The sequence below is a fragment of the Dama dama genome, chromosome 23 (assembly GCF_033118175.1).
Source record: "Dama dama isolate Ldn47 chromosome 23, ASM3311817v1, whole genome shotgun sequence".
Lineage (NCBI taxonomy): Eukaryota > Metazoa > Chordata > Mammalia > Artiodactyla > Cervidae > Dama > Dama dama.
The window spans coordinates 79,272,907-79,298,212 of NC_083703.1; the positions used below are offsets into that span (position 1 = coordinate 79,272,907).

A 25,306-nucleotide genomic window follows, 5' to 3' on the forward strand; every position below is an offset into this window, starting at 1 on the left:
CATCAACTCTTAGGTTTACAATAGGGTCTAGGAACACTTCAGCGGTCATCCAATAGGAAAATAGAGACTATAGCTACAAAAATAACACATGAATGAGGTAGATAAATTAAAGCTTTCACATCCAGGACTCGCCTGTTCCAACTTGGTAGCCTTCATGCAATACTCAGAAGAAAACAAAAAAATCTTCATCATTACTTGGCATAAGTCACAATCAAGGAAATGTTGGTACAAATTAGTATAAGAAGTTTTTAGTATATAATAAGAAAACATGCCCTTCCATGAGTTTGTTTCAAGAATGGACACCGAGCTCTTCAACAGAGCAGGCACTGGTGAACTAAATTACATCACCTGAGATTCCCTGCTCAGGTGTTCACCTCTCCTGGTTTTAGGAAGGCGGCGGCATCTGGAAGGGTAGAGAGGACCTTGGCACTCTTGAGGCTCCAACTGAACTGTATTTAAATAAGCAGCAACACACACACTGACTCTCTAAGGACTAAAATCAGTCCACTTGAGGGCATCCTACTTAAGGTTCCAAGGTTGAAAAACACTTTGGAATTCTACAACCTTGGTTTTCAAAAAAAAAAAAAAGTACATTCAGAAAAACAAAAGAAAAATGGGTGCAGGGTTGGGAGAATACAAAAACAGGTCCCGAAACAGACGACAGACCTTGTCCATTTACCCGCATACAGTCCCCGCAGAATTAAGTATACAGCTGCCCCCCACCCCCCGCCACTCCACCCCCCAAGCAGGTGAAACAGGTGTCTTCTCCATGGTGGTTCAATACCTTCCAACCTGAAAGAGGTGACCGTCTTTGGAAACAGTTATTCGAGGTTGTACAAAGGTTTTTATGTATATAGTTTGTTGCAAGTAACAAAACTACTTTGCAAGACCCGCTTTTTTCCAAAATTTAAAAAAATACTAGTATTTGTTTTAGTAAGAATTTTTGTTTTCCTCTCTTTTCTTTTTTTGCAAAGCAGCATAGCAACATTGTGATTGTAAGACTTGCCTGAGGTTGTGGTCACAACTGTAAACATTATTTGCACATCAGGAAGAAAACTGGAGGAGATGGGGGCCTTAAAAAAAAGAGAGAGAACAAAAAAAGATACAGTTCTCTAGAGAGGTCACTGCCTGCACTGCTCTCAGAGGTGCGTCCTCCTGCGGCTTAGCTGACTGCGATCTTGTTTTCTTCCAGGAGGTGCGGGAACTGGTGTTTGGGGACATTGTCAGCCGTCCCTGGCTTCTCCACCTCGGCACCGACGGCAGACTGGGAGCCGTCGATCTTGGAGGCGGCCGTGTTATTCACCACGGAGCTGGCCCCCAGGGACACGGGGAGGGTGGGGATGCCACCACTCTGAATTACGGATATCTCGTTGGTCTTCATGGCCAGACCGCCGTTGAGCATGGTGGCGTACTGGTGCCACACGACGGGGTCCACGCTCACCGAAGGGGCCGTGATTTCCTTGGGAAACATCTCGGGGACCCTCTTTCCGTCCGTGCCTAACAGAGCCATGGTGTTCTCGATGGCCAGCTTTCTGCCACGGCGCGCTGAGCTGTTGTTGGCCCCATGTGTCATGTAATGGACCTGTGGGAAGAGGGACAGAAAGGTTTCCACCAAACAGAGGGTTTTGGCGTGTGGGCCAAAGTCAAATCTGCCCACAGGTTGGTCCACCTAAACTTCTAGTTTAAAATTAGATGTCGGAGAATTCCCTCGTGGTCCAGTGGTTATGGCTCCATGCTCCCACTGCAAGGGGCGCAGGTTAAAACCCTGTACCAGGGAACTAGGATCTCACAAGCTACAGAGAGCAGCCAAGAGAAAAAAATTAGATTTCATATTAAAAAATCCAGATTATTCACTTGGGGAGAGAGAATAAAAAAAAAAAAAAACCACAATCAGACCATCTGGCAACAATGGACCCACATTCCTGCCTAGAGGCAAGCGAAGTGGGGGACACACACTCCAATGTTCCCCACCCCACTATTCACGGGCACTTCTGTCAACACCTACTAGGTAGTAGAGTGTTGTTTCGGGTGCTAGGGTTACAATGTGTTTAACACACAAACCTACAGAGGTAAGAAATGGTATGGAACCTAAGGCATAGAGACTGGGCACAGGGGAAATGGGAAAACACGTGAGACCAGTGTCGATACCCTGGTTATTATTGATTCTATGCACAAGTGCTAAGTTGATTAAGCCATGTCCAACTCTTTGCGACCAACCCCATGGACTGAAGCCCTCCAGGCTCCTCTGTCTATGGGATTCTCCAGGCAAGAATACTGGAGTGGGTTGCCATGCCCTCCTGCAGGGGATCTACCTGACCCAGGGATCAAACCCACATCTCTTGTATGTTTCCCACATTGGCAGGTGGGTTCTTTACCACTAGCGCCACCTGAGAAGCCCGTTTATTCTACAGCTGAGCAAAATTAAAATTCTACCACTGGGAGAAATTAGCAAAGTGTGTGAGCATCTCTGTGCAACTTCCCCCTTTGTGGGAACTGACCCAAATAAAAAATTTGAGTTAAAAAAATTAACTTTTGAACAAAACAGACCCTGCCCTGATGGAGCTGACATCCTAAATACATAGTGTCAACAGGAGCAATCGTCGCTGAGGAGAAAATAAGCCTGGCTGGGAAGGTTACACAAGGCCACCAGGAATGAATGTTATTTCACTTACGGTGGGAAGCAGGACAGGGACTCTTCTGAAGAGCAAAGATACTCGACTGCCTCCTGCTTCTTCAACCCAGCCTCCTTTCTGCAATTATTTTCCCAGTTTGGCTTTTGAGTTTTCAAATCCCCTTTTTAAAATAAAAAATTGAAGACCGTGGTAGGCAGTCATCAAGTTTCAAAGCACAAGATAAACCCATAAAGGACTTATCAATTTTATATTACGAACATGACAATCACTATGTTTCCAGATCTGCAGGATTTTATGAAGGCAACTAACATCCCAACTTCAGAGATGTTCTAACGTGAGAAACCTGTTTCTTTTTGTTTTTTTTTTTCACTGCACTGCACAGCTGGGAGGATCTTAGTTCCCCAACCTGTGCTTGAACCTGGGGTCCAGCAGTGGAAGCACGCAGTCCTATCCACTATTCCTTTTTAAGAAATACTATTTCAAGAGCCAGTTTTGAGACGGCACGATGTAATATCCCACTTGGCCCTGATAGAAGGATTTATTATGAAGAATGTTGCTGCTTAACACTGAGCCCCCCTCCCTGCTGAAGCCTGAAGGAAGCTCACCTTCAAGTTGCCTTTGGTGGTGAAAGCACGCCCACATATGTTGCACACGAAGGGCTTCTCCCCGGTGTGAGTCCGCTCGTGGATCTGAAGCGCGCTGGCCGATGAGAAGTTCTTCCCACACCTCGTGCAGCCATGCTGCTTGGCCTGTCGTCGGGGCTGAGCCGCTAGCAAAGGCGTCATACCTGGGGACATGGTCGCGGGACCCACAAACCCACCAGGAACTTCAACTTTGACATACGTCGGCTGGGCTCTGATAAATGTCGATGGAACGCTGCTCCGACCTGCGCACAGGAAAAAAAAAAAAACAAAACTTTTATCATCGCGTCATCAAAGAAAGGAGTTTTGACTACCATTGCCCTGCCTTTTGAGAGTCTGGAAACACCTTTCAGGAAATTCACACCTTGGAAGCAACTTTCTTCTTCCTTATTTAGCTACACAGAGAATAACGGCTCCAAAACTTAAAAGAATTTTCCTACTGGGTGAGCCAAAATATTCGTTCGGTTTCTCCAAAAGAGATGGACATGCCCGAACAGACTTTTTGGCCAACCCAGTATTTTGGCTTTTAAAAGGTATCGGCATCAGAAACACATGCAACGCAATTCCAAGTTCGATTCCCACATCAAGTTACCTTTAAAGTCTGCTCTGACACCATCTTTCCGATTCTACAATGGTGTTCCCCCATTCGACCATTAATGCCATCAACAGGCACCCCACAATTTAAAATATGTTAGAGTCTCTTTTCTCCCTCAAGAATTACTCATCTGTGACTCTTACATTAGAGAGTGGGATCTCTGAATCAAGGAACTATGAATTATCTCACTGGCATCCACTTCCTCAAAATACTCTTCTAGGAGAGCATTAACTTAAAAGAATTCCCATGTGGCCACCATGGGCCTCCAACACAAAGATCAAAACCAAGCAAAGTAAACTGTCCACACCCAACCTGCGAGGACTGTCCTAAGTGAAAAGCATGTCAGGACTACGACAGAGATAGTCACTAACTGCCCTATAGAGGAGCTAATTCACTCTCCATCGGTCGAGGTGCCCCCGGGTTCCTTCCGGATGACCTCGAGCCCAGAATGGACCTAAGTGAAATCCAAAGCTCTATCACCTTCCATCTCAGCGCGGCTGCTCTCGGAGCCGTCCCCTTTGCCGTCGGCGTCCGGAGACTTGGACTTGACGCTCTCCGCCTGGCTATGGGCCGGCGAGACCGCCTGGAAGGATGTGCTCTCCAGAACGTCTGGGCTTCGGCTGGCGCACTCGGGGTCGCCCATCACCGAGGAGGCGTCGTCGTTGGTTAGGCCATCGCTCTCCGCCGACCCGTTTTCTCGGCTGCCCTGCCGCTGCAGGACGAGTGCGGCGAGCCCCGCCTTCACTGGGGCGTCCAGCGAAGCCACCGTGGCCAGCCCCGGGGTAGGGGACACCGCGTGGACGCCGGTGAGGGGCCCAGGGACCCTCGAGGAGCTGCCGAGGGCCTCTTGGGGGCAGACTTCGTCTACGTCGATGGCTTCCACGATCCCGTCGTGAGGGGGCGCGCTGGGGCTGCTGTTCTCCCCGGCCGCCGAGGGCTCGGGGCCCGCGAACTCGCAGGGGCTCTCGGGCAGAGGCGTGTTGGGGATCTGGCCGCCCATGTGCATGCGGATGTGCTGCTGGAGCAGGACGGCGTTGGTGAACTTCTTCTGGCAGATCGGGCAGGAGTGCTGCGTCTTCACCGACGCGCTGGTGCGGTGCACCCCCAGGTGCGTCTTCAGGTTGCCTTTGGTGGAGAAGGCGCGGCCGCAGACCTTGCAGGGGAAGGGCCTCTCCCCGGTGTGCGTGCGGTAGTGCATTTTGAGCGAGCTCTGGCAGCTGAGGACGCGGTGGCAGATGAGACACTCGTTGGGGTCGCTGGTGGCCTTGTCTATGTTCTCCACCAGCCGCTGCAGCTTCAGGGTCTCCGACCCCGGCTCGGGCGGCCCACCCCCTGGGAAGCCTCCGACCCTGGGGGAGGGATGGGTCGGCCCCACCCCGGACAGGATGGAGCCGTCCTCGCTTTCCGGAGACGGCCCGGGCTGCAGGTCGCCGGGCAACGGGCCCCCCACGACGTCCTTGGGGTGAGGCCCCGAGGGGAGATTCTGAGCTAGCCCTACGACACTGGGGGTCCCCGCCGCGAGCGCGGGTTTGCTGTCTAGGGAGAGCCCGGCTTCCTCGAGGGGGGCGGGGCCGGCCAGCGCGAAGGGAAGGCCGCTGCCCACCGCCGTCTTGTCGTGGAAGTCGGCAAACAGCTGGGGGTTTGCCTTCACCTGGGGATGCCGGTGGAAGTGCACCTTGAGGTTGCCCTTGGTGGTGAAGCGGTGGCCGCACACGGAGCACGCGAAGGGTCTCTCTCCGGTGTGGGAGCGGAGGTGGATCTGCAAGGAGCTATCAGTCCCAAAAACCTTGCTACAGTACTTACACTTGTGCCGGCAGAGAGCCTCGTCCTTGAGTTTGACCTCCACCGGGGAGACACTCGGGGGCTTCCCTTTGCCTTTCTTGGACGGGTCTAAGGCCACCGCGGAGAAGGGGCTCTGGAAGAGCACGGAGCCCGGGGCCTGGGGGAGCAGCGCCCCGGGGAGGCGCGACAGGACGCCGGGGAGCACCCGGGTGGCGTCCGGCTTCAGGGCGAAGGGCGGCAGCCCCGGGGAGGCGGAGCCACCGGCGGAAGGGACGTTGGCGTGAGGTAGCTTGGCGGGCTTCAGGGCGTCCAGGGGCAGCCCGGCGCTCCCCGCCTTCTGGCTGAGCAGGGCCACGGCCGCCGACACCTGCTGCGACACGTGGCCCCCGAGCGTCTTCAGCGAGTCGGCCGCGTGGCCGGCGTGGAGGGCGTGGGAGGCCCACATGTTCACCTGCACCCGGATCTGCTCCGTGAGCTGGATCTGCTGCAGCTGCTGCTGCTGGAGGCACAGGATCTGCTCCAGGACCCAGGGCAGGCTGCCGGCGCCGGGCAGGGGGGCCGGGGGCGCGTCGGCGCTGCGCTGGTTCACCGCCACCTTGGTGCCGCGCAGCGCCTGAAGCGTGACGTTGGTGTTGGCCACCTTGCCTTTGGGTAAGTAGCTTATGTCCTGCGGGGCGGGCGGCAGGGCGGCCTCCGTCTTCAGGTACAGAACGGACTCCGCCCCCGGCTTCTCCCTCGCGTCCCCGGGGCCCCCGCCGCCGCCATCGTCCCGGTGGCCCTCCCTCCGGCCCGGGCTGGGCGGCTGCGGGCTGAGCACAGTCCCCGACAAGTCTTCGGATGACATCGGCCCCTCACTGTCCTTCAAGATAAGCACGGGGGGCGTTTTAGTGCAATTTTTCTTGTGGTCTAAGAACTCCGAGAAGCTGAAGAACTCGGCGCAGCATTTCTCGCAGACGTGGGTCTCCTCCCGCCGGGGCCGCTTTATCCCTGCTCCGTCCCCATTCAGCTCGTCGCTGCCGCCCGGGTACTTCATTGGAGCACCTGCGAAAAGAGGGAAGGAGATGAGAACTCCACCCTAGGAAGGACGCCGGGCGATTGGGGGGCGGGGGGGGGATGACCACAACTCAGAATTCAGAGGTCTTCATGATCTGTGTCCTAACAAGAAGACCATGGCAGGGAATGAGGGCCTCAGTGAGCCAACCATTCATGTAGTGGGTGGAACCATAACCCCCCAAATGTCCAATCCTAACCAGTTCCCCTGTGCATGTGGTCTCCTGGGGGAGGACAGAGGGAAGGCTTTGTGCAACTGTAATTAGGGTGAATCCCAAGCCCAATACCTGGTGTCTCTAAGGAGAAAAGGGACAGGAAAACTTCCCTGGTGGTCCAGTGGTTAAGAATCCACCTGCCAAGGCAGGGGACACAGGTTCAACCCCTGGTCCAGGAAGATTCTACATGCCTCGAATCAATTAAAGCCCATGTGCCACAAACCACTGAGCCCGTGGGCCTAGAGCCCATGTTCTGCAACCAGAAACCACCCCACAGTGAAGCCCTTGCACCGCAACTAGAGAAAGCCAGCGTGCAGCAACAGAGACCCAGGGCAGCCAAAATTAAACGGAAATTTTTCTAAAAAAGACATGAGACAGAATAAGGCCACGTGAGGCCAAGGCAGGAGTTACAAAGCTCTAAGCCAAGGATGCTGGACCCAACAGAAGGCAGTAAGGAGACTGCGTGGTACACACTCCCCTTGGAGCCTCCAAGAGAAAAGGACCCTGCTGCTCCTTAGTCTCAGGGGTCCAGCATCCAGAACAAACAGTGCAAACAGACTTGTCTAGTGTGTGTTCATTCACTAAGCCACGTTCGACTCTTTGCGACCCCATGGCTACAGCCCGCCAGGCTCCTCTATCTATGGAATTTTCCAGGTATGAATACTGGAGAGGGTTGCCATTTCCTTCTCCAGGAGATATTCCCGACCCAGGGATTGAATCCGGGTCTCTTGCATCTCCTGCACTGGCCATCTAGTAATCTGTACCAACTTCTTATTAAGGCAGTGCTGGGAAACTCAATATAATTTCTTAAAATAATCCCCACGGAGCTCTCTGCCCCACCTCAGAGCTCGCTTACAAAAGCAAATGGATTACATGTCATCCATTAAAATGACACTGGAAGCCTGCTGTTCATCTCCACCCTGGGTCCATCAAAAGTAAAACTGCAATAAATCACTCCTTCAGACAATGTGGTAACTGTACCTTCCCACCAGAGATGCTGGAAGTTTAAAGGTGCCAAGAACTATGACGGTGGTACTAAATTCACCTAAAACATGGAGACCTAAATAAGGTGAAGCCGATATTCCGAGGAATGTTTTTTATGTGTGAGGAAAAAAAAACACTGGGAAAAAAAAAAAGGAAAAATTGCATGTCCAAGAAAAAGACTTTACTGACCCTTCCTGATTATGGAAAACCTGTAGAAATGCCACAGCATGACATTAAAGGATTATTAAGCCATTAAACAAAGAAAGAAGCCCAAGAAAAGAGGGAAGGGATGGAATGATGGGAATTTATTCCTCGCCCTCCATTTGCAGCTTCTACTATTACATTAAATCAAACAACCTTCATATTCTGGGCAGTTCTCTTCCTAAAAATGATTGGTCCCTGGATTTCTTTTGCCAATTGGGTCCCACTTCCTTCACAGTGACTGCCAGTCTGCATGCTGAAACAGCTATTGGGCAGCCATACTTTAGCCAGATGCCTGGGCCCTGGTGAGTGGAGACTCTGTAAATTACTTGACTGTTTTCATTTCCTGGCTGTTCTGTTGTATATACACCCTGACCTGAGAAGTCACACAGGCACACCTCAGACCCAGCAACCCCAGGTGTGCTGAGCTAAATCACAGACCTTTGCATATGGATACAAGGATCCACCTAGGAAGAAGGGTATTTTTCACAGAAATGTTTATAGCCACAAAAAGGAGGGGGGGGGGGGGGTATGGGATATAAATTTTAGTATACCCACAGTATGAAAACAATGTAGAATTTCCATATGTCCTGATTTGGAGACAGAAGTTAGGTGGAAGTAGGTTACAGAACAAACAAGTGACAGTTTTTGTTTAAAACAAAAAACACCTATTTGAAATGTACAAATGAATGGGGAAATGGCCAGGAAGTATTCATTTATTTTTTAAATAAAATAATCACTTTTTAAAAGAAAATGAACCTATTTTGCCTCTTCTTGGGTGATTATATTTCCCAACACCATGAGTTTTGACTGAGGAGTCAGTCAACAATTTGGCGGAGGGATTGATCTTGAAACAGTGTATTTCTCTTAAGAACGATCTATACTTTCCAACAGACTTTCAAACACTGGTTCTTTTAAATTTCCACAGCATAACCTTAATAAATTGAGTTGATCTTTCCTAATTTCAGACTAGGTAATAATCAGAAGTTTAGCAAGGTGTATGTGGGCTGGGGTGAGCCAAGGAAAAGAAAAGAAATTATAGTAATCTATCATTCACAGGTTTGATATGGTAGGTTTACCCCTCAGGATTACTATTAAATGTGTACAATCACGACCGCTACATAAGGTAGATGCCTGGGTTAAGTAATGTGATTAGTAAGTGTTTGTGAGTGCTGACTACGAGCCTGGCACCATCCTAGGATCTGGGGAAAGTACTGATACTGTAGGTGTTCAGTGAACATCAATTTCTTCACCTTGTCTATTTCAGCGGCTTGGTTACCTGGGCAACTAGGGCTGCTGAAAATAAGACTTAATAACAGTCATTTAAAGTCACTCATTTTAACAATCCTTCTCACTTCCTACTGAGAGCAAGGCAGGGCTAGGGGTCTGATGATGCAAAGAGGAGCAGCCTGGCAGTCCCCTACGGTCCAGACTAGGACCTCGAGGTGCCCTGGGGTCCACACTACATTCGTCCAATCCTATTAAACACCAGCCCCATTTACAGATGAGAAAAACACTCCCAGATGTGACTTACCCAAGACAACACCATAAAATATGTAGTCATAGATAACTGTTGAGCACTTACTATGTACAGGTGTAATTTATGTTATTAACAACTAACAAAAGAGACTATGACATTTAACAGAGGGGGAAACTGAGGACGGGACATTAACTTCCCCAAGGTAGTGAAGCTAAAAAGCCAGGCACTGGAGACAGATCCTCCCTCTGAACTCTTCATTGCTGCACTTCCTTCCTCTCCTAGTATGTTTCTTTTACTGAGATGGCAACTATCTTGCCTCTTGCAGAAACCCCTGGGGAGGACAGGAAAGCTTGAGGGGGCAGGTTGGGGTGGGGGGTGGGACAGGGAGGGTTAAGACACAATACACCCCAGCTATTTCCATGGGGTACAATAGGTAGGTGCCACCTCCCTTCCAACTCTACAACTGCTCTAAAGCAACCACATTCCCAAGAGTCAAGTTAAAAGTATTCATCAGTTCCCAGAATCATGAAGCTGGCGTATCTACTGGCACATTTGTAATGCGGTGCTTGTGGAGGTGGGTTAAGTGGCACCATCTTTCTGGAAGTGCAACTCTGGCAATTGTGTGTCAAGAACTTTCCAAGGGAAACTTAGGAGGTTTCTCTTGGGAGGGACATAGACCAGCCAGGTAAATGCATAAATAGATACAGCTTCAGAGTACAGTCCACCATCATCATCCTTGTAGTGCAATGCTTCCACCCAGCAACTCCCTTGGTAGGAATTTACTTTGTGATTCCAGGGTCAGGTCTCAGCAAGGAACAGTCCAAACAAAAACAGACACACTCCGGTCCACCAGCAAGGTTCTGATGAAATAAATCAGGGTACAGAAAAAAGATGACTACTTTGTAGCTCTTCACTATATGTGCTTGCTCTATACCACAACCACCCAAGAGTGATTTCAAAAGGAGGGAAAAAACGCAGAGAACAGGCTGTGCAGATAATGTGCTTCCCCCCTGCCATGTTTGGGAATAGATATAAGTATGTCCCTGGGAAACTTCTGAAATAAGAGATGCTGAGACTGGTTGCCGGCTTCTAGAGCATGGGTCTGGGGTGGAAGACAAACTTCAAAATGTATACACTTTTGGCTTTTTTTTTTTTTTTAATTAGCATGTCACACCCCTTGTCTCAGCCATGCTACTTCTGGAAACCTCTAGCAAAGCCCATGCACAAATGCCCATTCTGCTTGTTAAGCGCCAAAGCACAACTATGACCATCCCCCATACATTGCCACAGAGCACGCACTGCAGACTCTCACACCTTAACTCATTTATCTTTGCAGCCGCATAGACAAGCATCCGTGCTTCCAGCGTGCAAGCGCGGAAACTGAGGCTCAAGAATAATTGACTCAAGGTACCACACTGTTCACTAGAAAACAAGAGAGGCACTACAGTTAGTGGCCTCATTTATTACTGTTTCTGTTAGAACACTTTGTTTTCTTCATTTTACCCCTCTAGGAAAGCTTTTAAAGCATTTTTCCCCCTACTCTCCCCCGACCCAGTCCAAAACTTTAATACCACAAACATACTATATATCTGTTTATGCACTATGATCCTTTGGAAGACCACAAACCACTTTAACACCCATAATTTTTTTTTTTTGGCCAGGATCCACAGCACACAGGATCTTAGGAACCTGTGCCCGCTGCAGTGGAGCGTGAAGTCTTAACCACTGGAACACCACGGAAATCCCAAATATACATTTTTGTCTCCCTCTCCCCCCCAAAAAAAGTTTTCACCTCCATGCAGACAATATTCTTTCTATTATGAACACTGAGAACACACCTCAACAGTATTTGCAGAGCCCATGCGCCTATGTCATCAACAGAAAGCAGGTATTTTCCTACGATGTTAATGTGGCTGTGTTACTGGAAATTCTGGTTACCTGACTGACTGCTAGATCTTTACTGTGTTCATAAAGAAGCACATATTACTGTATCATGAATGTTTCCAATCATTTTTGCTCAGTGTATCTCAATGCGATTTATTTCCTTGGTATTTCTATGTATTTCAATAATTCTGTATGTGTTTCAGTAACTCTGTTGGGGGAGGGGAACTGTGGCACAAAAAAGGTTAAGCTCCCTGCCCCAGAAGGACCCAGCAGTTCCCAAGAGTGATTTACAACCTGAATACCAGCTTGCCGGCACTGTATACACAGGCTCGCCTTTCTGCAGCCTCCAAGCAATACTGGCAACATCCCACTTCTTCTTCTCACTGCAGGAGCTGTTTGCTGGTGCAGTGAAGTACTTCGACATCCAGACCACCATTGGCAAATACTGACAGCGTTATTTGCCCAAGAGTAACAGGACTCTGTTATGAACAATCGCTGGGTATGCTTAAGTTAACCCTTCCCAAAAGGAAAAAGCAAAGTTCAGAGGGATTACAGCAACTAGATCTTCCATCCTTCCACCCCACCCCCCACTCCCGAATTTTAGGAATGTTATCTCTCAGCATCTAGTTATCCAGTAAGTTGGAAGAATGCAGTAAACCCAGCAGGGGGCTTAGATTCAATCACTGCCAAATGGATAGAAAATACTCTTACTATTGTATAGCAAGAAAAGCTCATCTGCCAGAGGCCAATCAAATTCTGAAGCCTATGAAAATGCTTGTATATCTTGAGACAAGCATTATGCCTGAAGCTTATCTTTTTTTCCTCCCATTCCTATATTAAAAGAACTACAACAAGTAGATTATCTAAAGTACTTAATATCTCTTACCCCACCCCCACCAGCAGGATAACTGCTTACCAAAAAACAAAAGGAAATTGAGATGTCCTTAAGTACTGCACCACTTCAAAAAAAAAGTGCTTAAAATTAAACCAGTTTAATTTTACATCTGCATTCAGCAATCTGAGAAATGCCTTTAACTCAATTTGTAGGTGGCAAATTAAAGCTGTAATTAAGTTTCCATTTAATAAAGATACCAAAAAAAAAAAAAATTGTTCCAAACGGTCTTGGATCAAAACTCAAGTTTGATGAAAAGGAAAAAGTAAAAGAATCAAAGTTTTTTGTGCTAATGTGTGCAAGCTCTGCTGTTTATGCTAGATACGTCCCATTTTGCCTCAACTGGAGCTCATCTTTTATTTATTTATTTTTTAGTTCTAACAGTTTATTGCTACCCACCCATCTCCCTCCACCCTCGTGCACACATGCTCGGTCATGTAACCCCATGGACTGCAGCCCGCCAGGCTCCTCTGTCCATGGACTTTTCCAAGCAAGAATACTGGAGTGGGTTGCCATTTCCTTCTCCATGGAGCTCATCTTTTAAAAGCAAGTTGTAAACTTCATGCAGGCAGTTTTTGCTATCTCCTTCCCCAGAACCCCTCAGAACAAAACCTGACATGGACTCGAAATTTGGGAGGGGGGGGAAATGGATAGCAATGATGAGAGATGCAGTTCTTATCTGGATTTAGAGGCTTCGAAAGATGGTTTAGATGCTTTTTTAAGCAATCAAAAGCACACAGGTGATGGATGATGAAAAGGGATATCTAAAACTCTTTCCATCATTCTTTCCAAGGCAGTAAAGCCCGGAGCACCAAATGCAAACTCTGTTTAATTTCCAAATTGCTCCCCAGACCCCTTATTCTAAAGCCTACAACAGCCCGGCTCCTCCATCTGAAAGAATACTGATAGAAAATCCCATCCCATAACCAACTCCTCTAAAACCACAATAAACACAACTTCCTGCATTTAGAGCAAGGCTCAAATCAAACAGGACAAGGAAACTCTGGGCAAGCCATTGCAACCAGGAGCTGAAGTTTAAACAGAGCAAAAACGAAAATCAAAGGTAATGTACGTGAGGTCTCCAGCCTGGTGTGTGCTACCAATAAAACTGCAGAATTATCCCAGTTTGGCAGTTAAGCTGTCTTGACACAATTTTTTTAAATTGTTATTTTGAATAAAATTAATTACCGATCACATTTCCAGCACACAGTGGGCCTTCTATAGTTGAAACTATCTAAATAGGATGTTTCATCTTCCTAGTACTGAGAAAGAACCCAGAAGCTCAGAAATCCAAGCTTACAGCTGAAGTCTTACAACCAGATTGGAATGCACACCTCACTCTTATACCTTACAAAAATACTTCATTTCATCTAAAAAAAGGAAGCGTTAACTCTATCCCTCCCTCCCAAGATGGCTCCCTAACATGAGGAAGGCTAAAGGAGCCTGAAGGATCAGCTAGGCCTTGTGCAACTTCTTTTTAACGGAACAAAGAGGCGTGGGCAAGCTGTAGCCCTTGTCTTTGGGAAAGACAGATGCAAACACAGAAACTCGGCCTGCAACATTCACTGAGGCCACTGTCACCAAGATTTCCCTTGCCCTCGATTAAAACAGAAACTCCCAAGTGTCCCCTTCTGACTCCTTACCGCCGAGGTAGGTCATTGCAGTTTAGAAACTGGGGCTAGGAAGTTATTTGAAATTGGGGAATCTTAAATCTTTGATGGTTGTAATCCAGTTTAGCACAAAGGGCATTTGAACCTCTTTTGAAAAAAATGCTAGTTTTCCTGTACATGGCCCGAGTCCCCTGACCGCCTGCAGATTTTTTGGATCTAACTGATGGCCAAACTTCATTTTCCTCCCTCAAAAAGTGCATTTCTTTTTTAAGTGGTCTCAAATCGGCTGTGCACAATAAGATCAGTCTAAACTGAATGTTTTTAATCATAGGCATACACACAAACAGGGGCTCAAACACAAAATGTATCCATTAAAATGGACTGCTTGGGAATGTACTACTACCTTCTGTTTCACGGCGGCAACTGGGGGCTCTGCAAACCCATACTAGGATCGAAGGATTCTTTCCAAGAATTCTAAACACCTGGCAAAGAAAATTCAGCACCGCCAGGGAGAGCACAAGGAACTGACTGGAGTCCCGAGGAGCGCCCAGCCCAGAGCTCTTCAACCCCCGGCCCCAGCGCGTCCCTCCCATCAGGTGGGAGCCGGTACCTGCGAGGGGACCCGCCTCTCAGCCGAGCGCGAGGTTCCCGGCTGGGCCTCCAGGGGACGCCCGCGCGCAGCTCAGCGGCGACCGCAACCCAGCGATCAATAGCAACTCCCCCTCCCCAATTGTGGAGGGAGCGCACGGCCAGGCTCGCGATCCTAACCAGCTCGGGTTAACTGGTGGCCGACTCCAGCTAGCGTTCATCTAAGAACGTCCTCTCGCCCCCCGTAACCAGCTTCCCCTAAGGTGCCAAACCCCACCAAAAGCCCCGCTAAGAGTACGCCCACCCAAAACGAAGCGGGTAGGGGGAAGGGGAGGTCAGAGCAGGACCAGGGGAGGGGTCAGAGCCAGGAGCTCGCCCCTCCTTCTCGGGAGGAAACGGGCGGGCGGCGGGTTAACCCTTTTGTTCCAGGTGGGCCAGGCAACGAAGCCTCTCCGTCCTTCCCCCCCACCCCCCTCCCAAGGCACAAAGAGAGGCCGCCCTCCTCCGACCTCCGGTGCGTGCTGCCCTGACCATCGGACGCCCCCAAAACCTCAGAGCCGCCCCCTTTGGTCAAGCCGATCTCCTTAACTTGCCCTGGAAAAAGATTATTTGGGGGCGGGGGCGGGGGGGGGTGAATAGGGATTTACATTATCTTATAGATTGAGAAAATGTATTCCATTCCCTCCCCGAAATAAAGGGTACGGTAACCAAAAAGTGGCGACGGCTCTTTCCCTCGTTGTAGTGGATTGGAGCGATTGGGGTTGCCGCGCGCACCCCCATCACCCGCTGGGAAATTAGAAAGCAGGCGGCGAGGGCAGCGAAGCCTCCAACAAGGCCCGAGAGGAGATTGAAGACGCCCCCTCCCCCCACACGTACGCGAAAAACTTATCAGGCGACAATTTGGCGGGCCAGGGCGGAGGGGAGATAGTGGGAAAGCGACTCGCTCCTAAAGCCCCCGAGGTTAAATGATTAGGGAGAGAGGAGTCCGCTCGGCCGCTCCCGACTAGGCTGGGGGTCCCGAACTCCTCCCGACCCCGGAGACGCGCGGCGCGGAAGCGTGGGCCGGGTCAGCCCCCGGGAGCTCGCCCTGGACGCGACCGCCCAGCCCTGGCGCGACCTCTCCCCTCCGGCCCCCGGGGCGCGCTTTGCGGAAAGCGGGGGGCGCCAGAAAAGCCACGCGCAACGCTAGGCGGGTGCACCCCAGCGGGGCTGCAGAGCGCGCGCGACCCCCGCGCTCCGGGGCCCGCACCCCTCCCGCCGCCCGCGGTTATTTTTAGGAAGTCGGAAATCAAAGATGGCTGGAGGTCAGGCCCCGAAAGGTTAGGGCGAAGATCGGCAGGCGGCGTAGCCCCGGGAGAAAAGAGAGAAACCAAAAAAAGAAATTTTTGAAACAGAAAAGAAGGCAATCTTGTGCCCTTGCCCTCCACTTCTTCCGGCCCTCAGTCCCCTCCGCAGCGCGGGTGGCCCGCACCCCAGCTCCTGGGGGGTGGGGAGAGGTCGCGCCCCCTCCCCCTCACGGCACGGGAGGGGCGCGTGCAACAGATCGGCCTCCCCCGGGGGGTCTTCCAAGGGTGCGCCCCTTCCCCAGCCTCCTAGAAAAGCCCTCAACGGGTGGAGGAATAGAGTGGGGACCCCCGGCGTCTTTTCTTTTAAAAGCGGCGCCAGGGAGGGAGGAGGGGAGCCTAAGTTACAAGTGGGGGGGGTTACTAGCGAGGGGGTGCAGCCAATTAAGAGAGGGGCAGAGGACGCGGAGAAGGGGACCTCTCGGAAACGAGGGGCAGGCAGAGGCTCGGGGTCAATCCTACACTAAGAGCGAGACCTGGGGGTGAAACTTCCACGAGAGAGGAGAAACGAGAAAAAGTGTAAAATTAACGAGAGCGGGGGTGGGGGTGGGGAACCAGGCTGCCGGTTCGCCCCTGGAACTAAGCCCCCGGATCCAAGTTCCCGAATCTGCGGAGGGAGCCGCGGCCTCGCCAAAGCCCGCGCCTCCGAGGGGCGGGCGAGCGTCTGGGAAGCTGCCCGCCCGGGGCGTGCGCCCCCCAGCCCCACTCACCCGGCGCCCCCGCCGCCGGCGCCGCTGGGGCCGCATCTGCAGACTCGGGGGCCGGCTGCTGCGGCTGCCGCTCGCCCTGATCCTCCTCCGAGTTGATGTGCTGGGGCTTCGCCTGCTTGCGCCTCGACATGGTGCGAGCATCGGGGCGCCTGGAGAGCCGCGGTTATTTGCCCACTCCGCCACAAATTCCTGGAGTTGGGAAATTTACCCCCCTTCGGCCGGAACGCGCATGTCCCAGTAATTATTATTATCAATAATGCATTGCGATTTATCATGAGCCCTGACAGCTGATTGGCCTGGGTCCAAGACCTCAGAGATCATTTAAATAAGCCCTCATTGATCAGGGAGGGGCGAGGCATTCTGGGCTTTGTAGTCCGGCCCTACAAGCGACAAAGGCGTGTTCATCGGGGGAGAGCAACTAATTAGCATTCGGGCTCAGATTGGCTGGGTGCTGGGCGAAATCCGAGGGGGGGACCATCCTCGCTTCAGCTATCTGAGTTCTGGGAGAGAAAGAGAAAAATAATTGTGTACTTACTAAAAACTAGGAGTTTCCGTAACAGTTTTGGAACAAGCGTATTTGGTAGTGTGCTCCAAAAATTACTTTGGTAAGGTTGATAACCGCGCAAGCTGGGGAGGAAGGTCTTTCCAGTGAAATATTTTGTCTCAATTTTTACCTCTAACAAAAAAATAAACAAACAAAAAACCCTGAGATTTGACCCTTGTCCCCTCCCATCTCCTTTTTCATTGAAATGTTTAAATTGAGTTTTGAGATATCCGAAGAATGGCGGTATATTCAACCTTTCCCCCTCCTCTCAACACTTAAAGTGGCCTTCAAATTTCCCAAATTTCAGAGTAGCCCCTCGCCATGATTTATTTCCTTTAAATGCTAAATAATAACCTCGAGGATTCATATGCACGAAGTCTGGTTTTCTGTCACAGTGCAGATCTTGATTTAAAAAAAAAAAAAAAAACAACAACTTTAAAATGACTGGATACTAAATATAGAAAAAGTAGATTAAAAACAAGTATAGTCAGAGATAATATCAAAACATGGAGAGGTTGCATTGTTTCCCCCCACAAGCCATAAATGTCTGCTAACATCTTATAACTGAGACAATCCTCTTACCTCTCCCATGATTGAGCAAGGGGCATTGTCAGAGAAACTGGGTGTTGCCGAGCTAGCCATTATTGGAATTTTTTTGCTATACCAACTTTACTATCGAAAAGATGTATATAGTTCAAAGTGATTGCCTCACCCTGACATGGAGACGCCTGAAATCTTCTAAAATTGTGTATGTGTGTATACACATTCCTGTAGTAAATTAACATGTATTTTATTCCATTAACTCCCTTGCATGATGTCAATACTCAGTGTTGAGTAAACGATGAAATATTCAGCCTTCTAAGTCTTTGACTCAGTGATTCCCTGATTCCTCTCCGCCTGTGTCTTAATTTAGCACTGACTCCATTGTAAGGAACTATGCAATTATAAACCCTTCTTCCACATTTGTGCATTGCATTTTCTTGATTAGTTATTCATCAGGTTCCCAGCTTGTAAGCTCATCGGGAATGCAAGCAAAATAGAATGCTAAGCTGATAAATATGTTCACCTGGTTGTTTGGACAACCCAAGGCAGAAAATAAATCAGCTTGATCATCTTTTTGATATTCATGGTCATCAATAAAAACTTACTGAAGGAAGTAAGGTTAACCTCCAGTTTTTGAGTCTTTGTTTGAATACTTGGAATTGTTTTAAGTTCCCTCAACCAGAAAAGATAGAATTACAGTCAACAGCCCAAGTTGGAAATGTAAGAATTTGGTTTCATAATACATGGAAGCTGTTTAGCATTCTCATACTGAGTAAAAAAGCCAATTAACGCCTGCCTCGCTGACTAATCTGCTTATATTCCCAACACCTTTTCTGTGTAAGGTAGGCGATGTAATTTACCAATGTAAATGCGTGTGCACAGAGGCTTACAGCTCGTGAAATATTAGTGGTTTAAGGAAAAGTTCATTTCACATATAGGTGAATATTGAAAAGAAAGACCCAGTACACTTTTCAAATCTACCTCCAACTGATGAGCTGCAGCCACGAGCTAGAAACCAGAGGCAAAGTAAGACCTTAGAACAAAGCGGAGAAGGGTGAGTGGTGCAGAAGGCTAGTCTCTAAGCCAAGGTAATTTTTTGATTATTTAATATTCCTTATAAACAACCAAAAGACCTGCACGTGTGATGAGAGTCAGGGAAGAGGAAAAAAAAAAGATCACTGTACAGGGTTAAACTTTGTAATGCCTTTTGTTAGATGACTGGGTTTATGTATAATCAGGTTCTTCTCCCTGTTTGCCCCAGACAGAAATTGTCGGGAAATTGACTTCTTTTATACCTTTCAATAAGCAGTCAATGAACACTGAGGCTTTATTGTGTCTAAGGGTATTTGGGATACATAATCCCATTTTTATCGTCATTAAAATCCTTTTTTATGGAGAAGGAAATGGCAACCCACTCCAGTATTCTTGCCTGGAAAAGTCCATGGACAGAGGAGCCTGGCGTGCTGCAGTTCCTTGGGGTTACTTGACTGAGCATGTGTGCCCGAGGGTGGAGGGAGATGGGTTGGTAGCAATAAAGTGGTAGAACTAAAAAAAAATAAAATCCTTTTTTATTCCCGTTTCATCCAGTGCCTCCTGGGTACTAACAGTTGTATGATGAACATATAAATTCAGGAATTTTCCAGTTAAAGCTGTCTGTGGAGCTCAAACCTTCCAAGTCCACAGAATCCTACCACTGCTGTGTTCTGCAAGGAGCTTTCTCCCCTCCTATTCTTTGCCTCTCTTCACTGCCCATTTCTGCCACGCCCCCAGCCTCAGCTCGAATTTTTCTTCCTAAAACCGGGTTGTTCTCATCCAAGTTAGAACAGTCTCGCTTATTAGTGTAGGTCTTTTAGAAGCCAGCTCTTTCCTTTCATAGCGTAGTTCAAAGTGCATAACTGTAGACTGAATGGTATATGCGTTTATGATTGCTTTTGCACAGTGCAGGCTCCACAAGGGCAGACACCTCCACCCCTGTGTCTCTAGCACAGCCGTCGTAACAGAACACGGAAGTCACAGTCAGTGACTTTGGAGAAGGGTTTTGGGGGACTGAATATAAAACAGGGTATTAAAAGCCAATTACCATTGATGGAGAAGCTGATGCTGAAGCTTAAACTCCAATACTTTGGCCACCTGATGCAAAGAACTGATTCATTTGAAAAGACCCTGATGCTGGGAAAGATTGAAGGCGGGAGGAGAAGGGGACGACAGAGGATAAGATGGCTGGATGGCATCACGGACTCAATGGACGTGAGTTTGAGCAAGCTCTGGGAGTTGATGATGGACAGGGAGGCCTGGTGTGCTGTGGTCCATGGGGTCGTAAAGAGTCAGACACGACTGAGCGACTGAAATTAACTGAACTGACCACTGATGGAAATGTACAATGTGCAACTGTCATGGTTTCTTAAAAAATCAAAATAGAATTACCATAGGATCCAGCATTTCCACTTTTGGGTATGTGAAAGAACTGAAAGCTGGGACATCAACAGATTGTTCGCGCATATTCATAGTAGCATCATTCACAGGCATTAAAAGGTGGACAGAACCCAAGAGTCCATCAGCAAGTAAACGGCTGAACAGACCGTGGTGTCTACGTACAATGAAATATCATTCACCCTTAGAAATGAAAGAAATTCTGACTTGCTACGGCCTGGATGAACCTTGAAGATATTACGCCGAGGGAAATAAACCAGTCCCCAAAGGACAAATAACGATCCCAGTTCTATGAGGTACCTAGAGAAGTCACCTTCATGGAGACAGAAAGTAGAGGGGTGATCACCAGGGGCTGGGTGGAGAGGGAAATGGGGAGTATTGTTTAAAGGGTACGGAGTTTCAGTTTTGTAAGATGCAGAGAGTGCTGGAGACCGCACAATAATATAAATGTTCTACTTAACCACTGAAGAGTTCACTTAAAGATGGTTAAATGGTAAAAATTTTATGGTATGTATATTTTACCACAATTGGAAAAAAAGGCCATTACAAACTGATGGCTGCCCAACCATATATATTTATTAAAAATCACTAAAGTGTACAGTTATAATGGGTGAATTTTATGATATGTACAGCATGTCTAAATGAAGCTGTTGTTAAAAAGGTGATTAGGTATTTATGTTATGTTGAATGCTCAGTGATGTCCAACCCTTTACGATCCCATGGACTATAGCCCTTCAGGCTCCTTGGTCCATGGGATTTCCTAAGCAAGAGTACTGGAGTGGGTTGCCACGTCCTCCTCCAGGAGATCTCCCTGACCCAGGGATGGAACCCATGTCTCCTGCATTGTAGGCAGATTCTTTACCACTGAGCCATCTGGACTTCCGTTTAGATATTTGGTTGAAATATAATTGAAAGAGCCATAATTACCTGCGTGATTTTTTCCTGCGTGGGATTCCCAGCATCTTAGTCTTGAAAAGACAGAAATGGCAAAGCTGGTATCCATGAATCCCAGTCTGCCACTGTGAAAGGATTGCCCCGTTGGGCCCCTAATTATTTGTACCAGGAAACAGCTAAGCGGACCAATGTGGTGACCACTGCTGCTTTAATTTGGGAAATCTAAGGTTTGGATTCGGGAAGTAAAAAGAGTGGATTTTTTCTCAACATGGACCAACCTCTTGGAGGCTATGGGCTCATCGATTTGATATCTGCCTGCCTCAAATAGAAGGTTTTGTATGTCAGGAAGCAGCCGTTCAAGTCTAGAGATTTAGAAGTTGAGTGAAAATTGCTTCAGAATTCATCTTTGTCATTCACTGGGAGTGCTTTATTATGGGGCCGACTGTCCACTCTTCTGAGCATCCTGACCCAGAACTCTTTTATTGAGATGATTTATATTTGCAAAATCTGGCTAATTGCAATAATCACCACTTAAATGACGATACTCTCCCGATTCCTGTTTTAACGTCTCTCTGCTTGTTAACATTTTATCAATCCCAAATTGGTATTGAACAATTTCTAGCTCCAATTAGTCTTCCCTGTTAATACATCCTCTAATATATTGAAGCCCACAACTGCATACTCAAAGGAGAAAAAAAAAAAAAAAAGTACAGCTACTCCAGCAAGTTCATTAAAGCAGGAATGAATTGTCCGAAACAGGAATTTCTCCCAGTTACTTCAGTTACTTCAGAGGAGATGGACTAGGAATGAGAAAGTTGAGGCTACTGGGATGTTTTGGTCCCTCAGTCCCTTGACGGGCCCTCTGTGGCCCATGCCTACAGGTCTGGAGGGCAGAGTCTGGGGCACTTATATGCTCTAGAGAAGGCTGATCAGGCCTGACGGTGCTGCTAAACCCAAGGCAGTGGTTCTCAGTCGGGGCGATTCGACCTCCCCCACCGCCTGGGGACACACGGCGATGAAAAATCGCTGCTGCTCCATAGGAGATAGAGGCCGCAGCACAGTAGGCTGAGGCGGGGAGAGCATGCTAATACCCCACAATAACCCGGGACAGCCGCCCACCTACAACCAAGAGCTACGTGTCAGTAATGCCAAGCTGAGAAACCAGGTCTATAGGTAATTTGATTTTCAAGGCCATATTCAGTTTCAGTTCAGTTGCTCAGTTGTGTCCAACTCTTTGCGACCCCATGGACTGCAACACGCCAGGCCTCCCTGTCCATCACCAACTCCCAGAGTCCACCCAAACCCATGTCCACTGAGTCAGTGATGCCATCCAACCATCTCATCCTCTGTCGTCCCCTTCTCCTCCTGCCCTCAATCTTTCCCAGCATCAGGGTCTTTTCAAATAAGTCAGCTCTTTGCATCAGGTGGCCAAAGTACTGGAGTTTCAGCTTCAGCATCAGTCCTTCCAATGAACACCCGGGACTGATCTCCTTTAGGATGGACTGGCTGGCCATATTGCTGCTGCTGCTGCTGCTAAGTCGCTCCAGTCGTGTCCGACTCTGTGCAGCCCCACAGACGGCAGCCCACCAGGCTCCCCCGTCCCTGGGATTCTCCAGGCAGGAACACTGGAGTGGGTTGCCATTGCCTTCTCCACTTCATGAAAGTGAAGTCGCTCAGTCGTGTCCGACTCTTAGCGACCCCATGGACTGCAGCCTACCAGGCTCCTCTGTCCATGGGATTTTCCAGGCAAGAGGACTGGAGTGGGCTGCCATTGCCTTCTCCTTTTTAGCATCTATCTAATCCTTTTTTAAAAATAATAATAATAATGATGTTTATTTAAATTTATTGACAATAAAATAATAATTCCTAATAAAAGTGAAAGTGTTAGTCACTCAGTCCTGTCTGACTCTTTGCGACCCCAAGGACTGTAGCCCACCAGGATCCTCTTTCCATGGAATTCTCCAGGCATGAATATACTGGAGTAGGTTACCCTGCCCTCCTCCTTCAGGGGATCTTCCCAACCTAAGGATCAAACCTGGATTTCCTGCATTGCAGGAGGGTTCTTTGCCATCTGAGCCACCAGGGAAGCCCTTTCTAATAAAACAAGGTACTAAAAATCGCAATCACAGTAAATCCTCTTATCTTCTATAGAGAACCAACTAGCCAACCAGTTACCAGTGGGAAGAGGGAAGCGGGGACAATAGAGAAGTAGGAATTAAGAGGTATGAACTATTATGTATAAATAAGATATAAGGACATATTGTACAACACAGGGAATATAGCCAATATTATATAACTATATAAGGAGTATAACCTTTAAATATTGTGAATCACTGTACAGTACACCTCTAACTTGTATGATATTGTACATCAACCATTGTTGTTGTTCAGTCACCAAGTCGTGTGTGATGCTTCGTGACCCCATGGGCTGCAGCACGTCAGGCTTCTCTGTCCTTCCCTATCTCCCTGAGTTGCTCAAACTCATGTCCATTGAGTCGGTGATGCCATCCAACCATCTCAGGCTCTGTCGTCCCCTTCTCCTCCTGCCCTCAGTCTTTCCCAGCATCAGGGTCTTTTCCAGTGAGTCGGCTCTTTGCAGCAGGTGGCCAAGGGATTGGAGCTTCAGCTTCAGCATCCAGTCCTTCCAATGAACATTCAGGGTTGGTTTCCTTTAGGATGGACTGGTTGGATCTCCTTGCAGCCCAAGGGACTCTCAAGAGTCTTCTCCAACAGCACAGTTCAAAAGCATCAATTCTTTGGCACTCAGTCTTCTTCATGGTCCAGCTTTCACATCCATACACGACCTCTGAAAACACCATAGCGGTGACGATGTGGACCTTTGGCGGCAAAGTGCTGTCTCTGCTTTTTAATACACTGTCTAGGTTGGTCATAGCTTTCCTTCCAAGGAGCCAGTGTCTTTTAATTTCATGGCTGCAGTCACCGTCTGCAGTGATTTTGAAGCCCAAGAAAAGAAAATTTGTCATTGTTTCCACTTTTTCCCCTTCTATTTGCCATGAAGTGATGGGACTGGATGTCATGATCTTCATTCTTTGAATGTTGAGTTTTAAGCCGATACCTCAACTAAAACAGAATCCTCAGCTTCTCCAATACTTTGGCCACCTGATGTGAAGAACTGACTCATTTGAAAAGACCCTGATGCTGGGAAAGATTGAAGGTGGGAGGAGAAGGGGACAACACAGGATGAGATGGTTGGATGGCATCACCGACTCAATGGACATGGGTTTGAGCAAGCTCCAGGTGTTGGTGATGGACAGGGAGGCCTGGCGTGCTGCAGTCCATGGGGTTACAAAGAGTCGGACACGACTGACTGACTGAACTGAATTGACCATTGATGCAAATATACCATGTGCAACTGTCATGGAAAATAGTATGATGGTTTCTTAAAAAAATCAAAATAGAATTACCATAGGATCTAGCATGTCCTCTTTTGGGTATATAGCTGAAAGAGTCGGATATGACTGCACACCCACACATCCTGTCTTTTCTCTCAGATTGTACAGGGAACCTTGTTAACCCCCCCGAATTGAATCAAACCCATGCATCCCCACCTTTTCTCTCAGGTTGTACAGGCTTATATTCCCTCATTCCCTCATTGGGATGATTTGAGTAATTTTTCTGCTGCTTCTACAGATGAGAGAAAGATAATATTTGAGTGAATTTTCTTCTGATCTTTCTTTCATGAATATCATAACTTTTACAGAGTTGAGATCTATTTGAAAATACATTTTGGGGGAAAAAAAAGAAAGAAAAAAAAAAAACATTTTGCAGTTCTATTTTACTTTTATGGGATAGTATATCAGCCTTTTCTACCTTGCTAACAACAAATCTTTGTTTTATCATGTAGTTTTTTCACTCTGTGGATGAACCTTTAATCCACTTAACCAATCCCTGTTATATATTGAGCTGTCTTTATTATAGAGAATATGAGAGTGAACATCCTGTTGATTTGGCTCTGTGCAAATTTGGGCTTTCTTTTCTTAAGACCACACATCCTGAGTTTTTCTGCAATAAGTGTTGGCGCTTCTCAAATTCACAACCCATCAAAAGCTTCTGAAAATACTCTCTTATTCCTTTGTGGGTTCTTGTGCAAGACATGAGCCTGGGTAACATGAGTGGTCAAGCTAAAAGGGTAAAACCATAAACATGCTTATCGGGACATTCAGATATTTCGTAACTGGACAGGAGAAATGTATAGATTTTCAAAAGCAAGTTGAAGGTTCAATTGATTGAACAATTTTTCTGCTAAAAAGTGCTTTCCACTGCATT

The 25,306-nt window shown here is 48.0% G+C and overlaps 1 protein-coding gene across 2 annotated transcripts; it reads right to left on the reverse strand.

The window, feature by feature from the left end:
- Nucleotides 1-777: 777 nt before the first annotated feature.
- On the reverse strand, nucleotides 778-16,738 carry SALL4 (spalt like transcription factor 4). Of its 2 annotated transcripts, none has more exons than XM_061125892.1 (4): nucleotides 16,609-16,738; nucleotides 5,673-6,692; nucleotides 3,239-3,519; nucleotides 778-1,582 (listed from the first exon to the last, which is right to left on the reverse strand). In XM_061125892.1, exons 1-4 carry the CDS (start codon nucleotides 16,736-16,738, stop codon nucleotides 1,163-1,165), a joined length of 1,851 nt encoding a protein of 616 aa, XP_060981875.1. In that variant the 3' UTR covers nucleotides 778-1,162. The 2 variants fall into 2 exon arrangements, with proteins under 2 accessions (XP_060981875.1, XP_060981874.1); XM_061125891.1 differs by having other exon boundaries at nucleotides 4,350-6,692.
- Between the last annotated feature and the right edge of the window lie 8,568 nt (nucleotides 16,739-25,306).

Excerpts from the sequence above, each read along its gene's own strand:
- SALL4 (XM_061125891.1), bottom strand. The coding sequence starts at position 16,738 with ATGTCGAGGCGCAAGCAGGCGAAGCCCCAGCACATCAACTCGGAGGAG. Across the intron at positions 3,520-4,349 it reads CAGCCGCGCTGAGATGGAAG|GTCGGAGCAGCGTTCCATCG; the intron begins GTGATAGAGCTT and ends TCCTGTGCGCAG. Across the intron at positions 1,583-3,238 it reads CCACCAAAGGCAACTTGAAG|GTCCATTACATGACACATGG; the intron begins GTGAGCTTCCTT and ends CTCTTCCCACAG.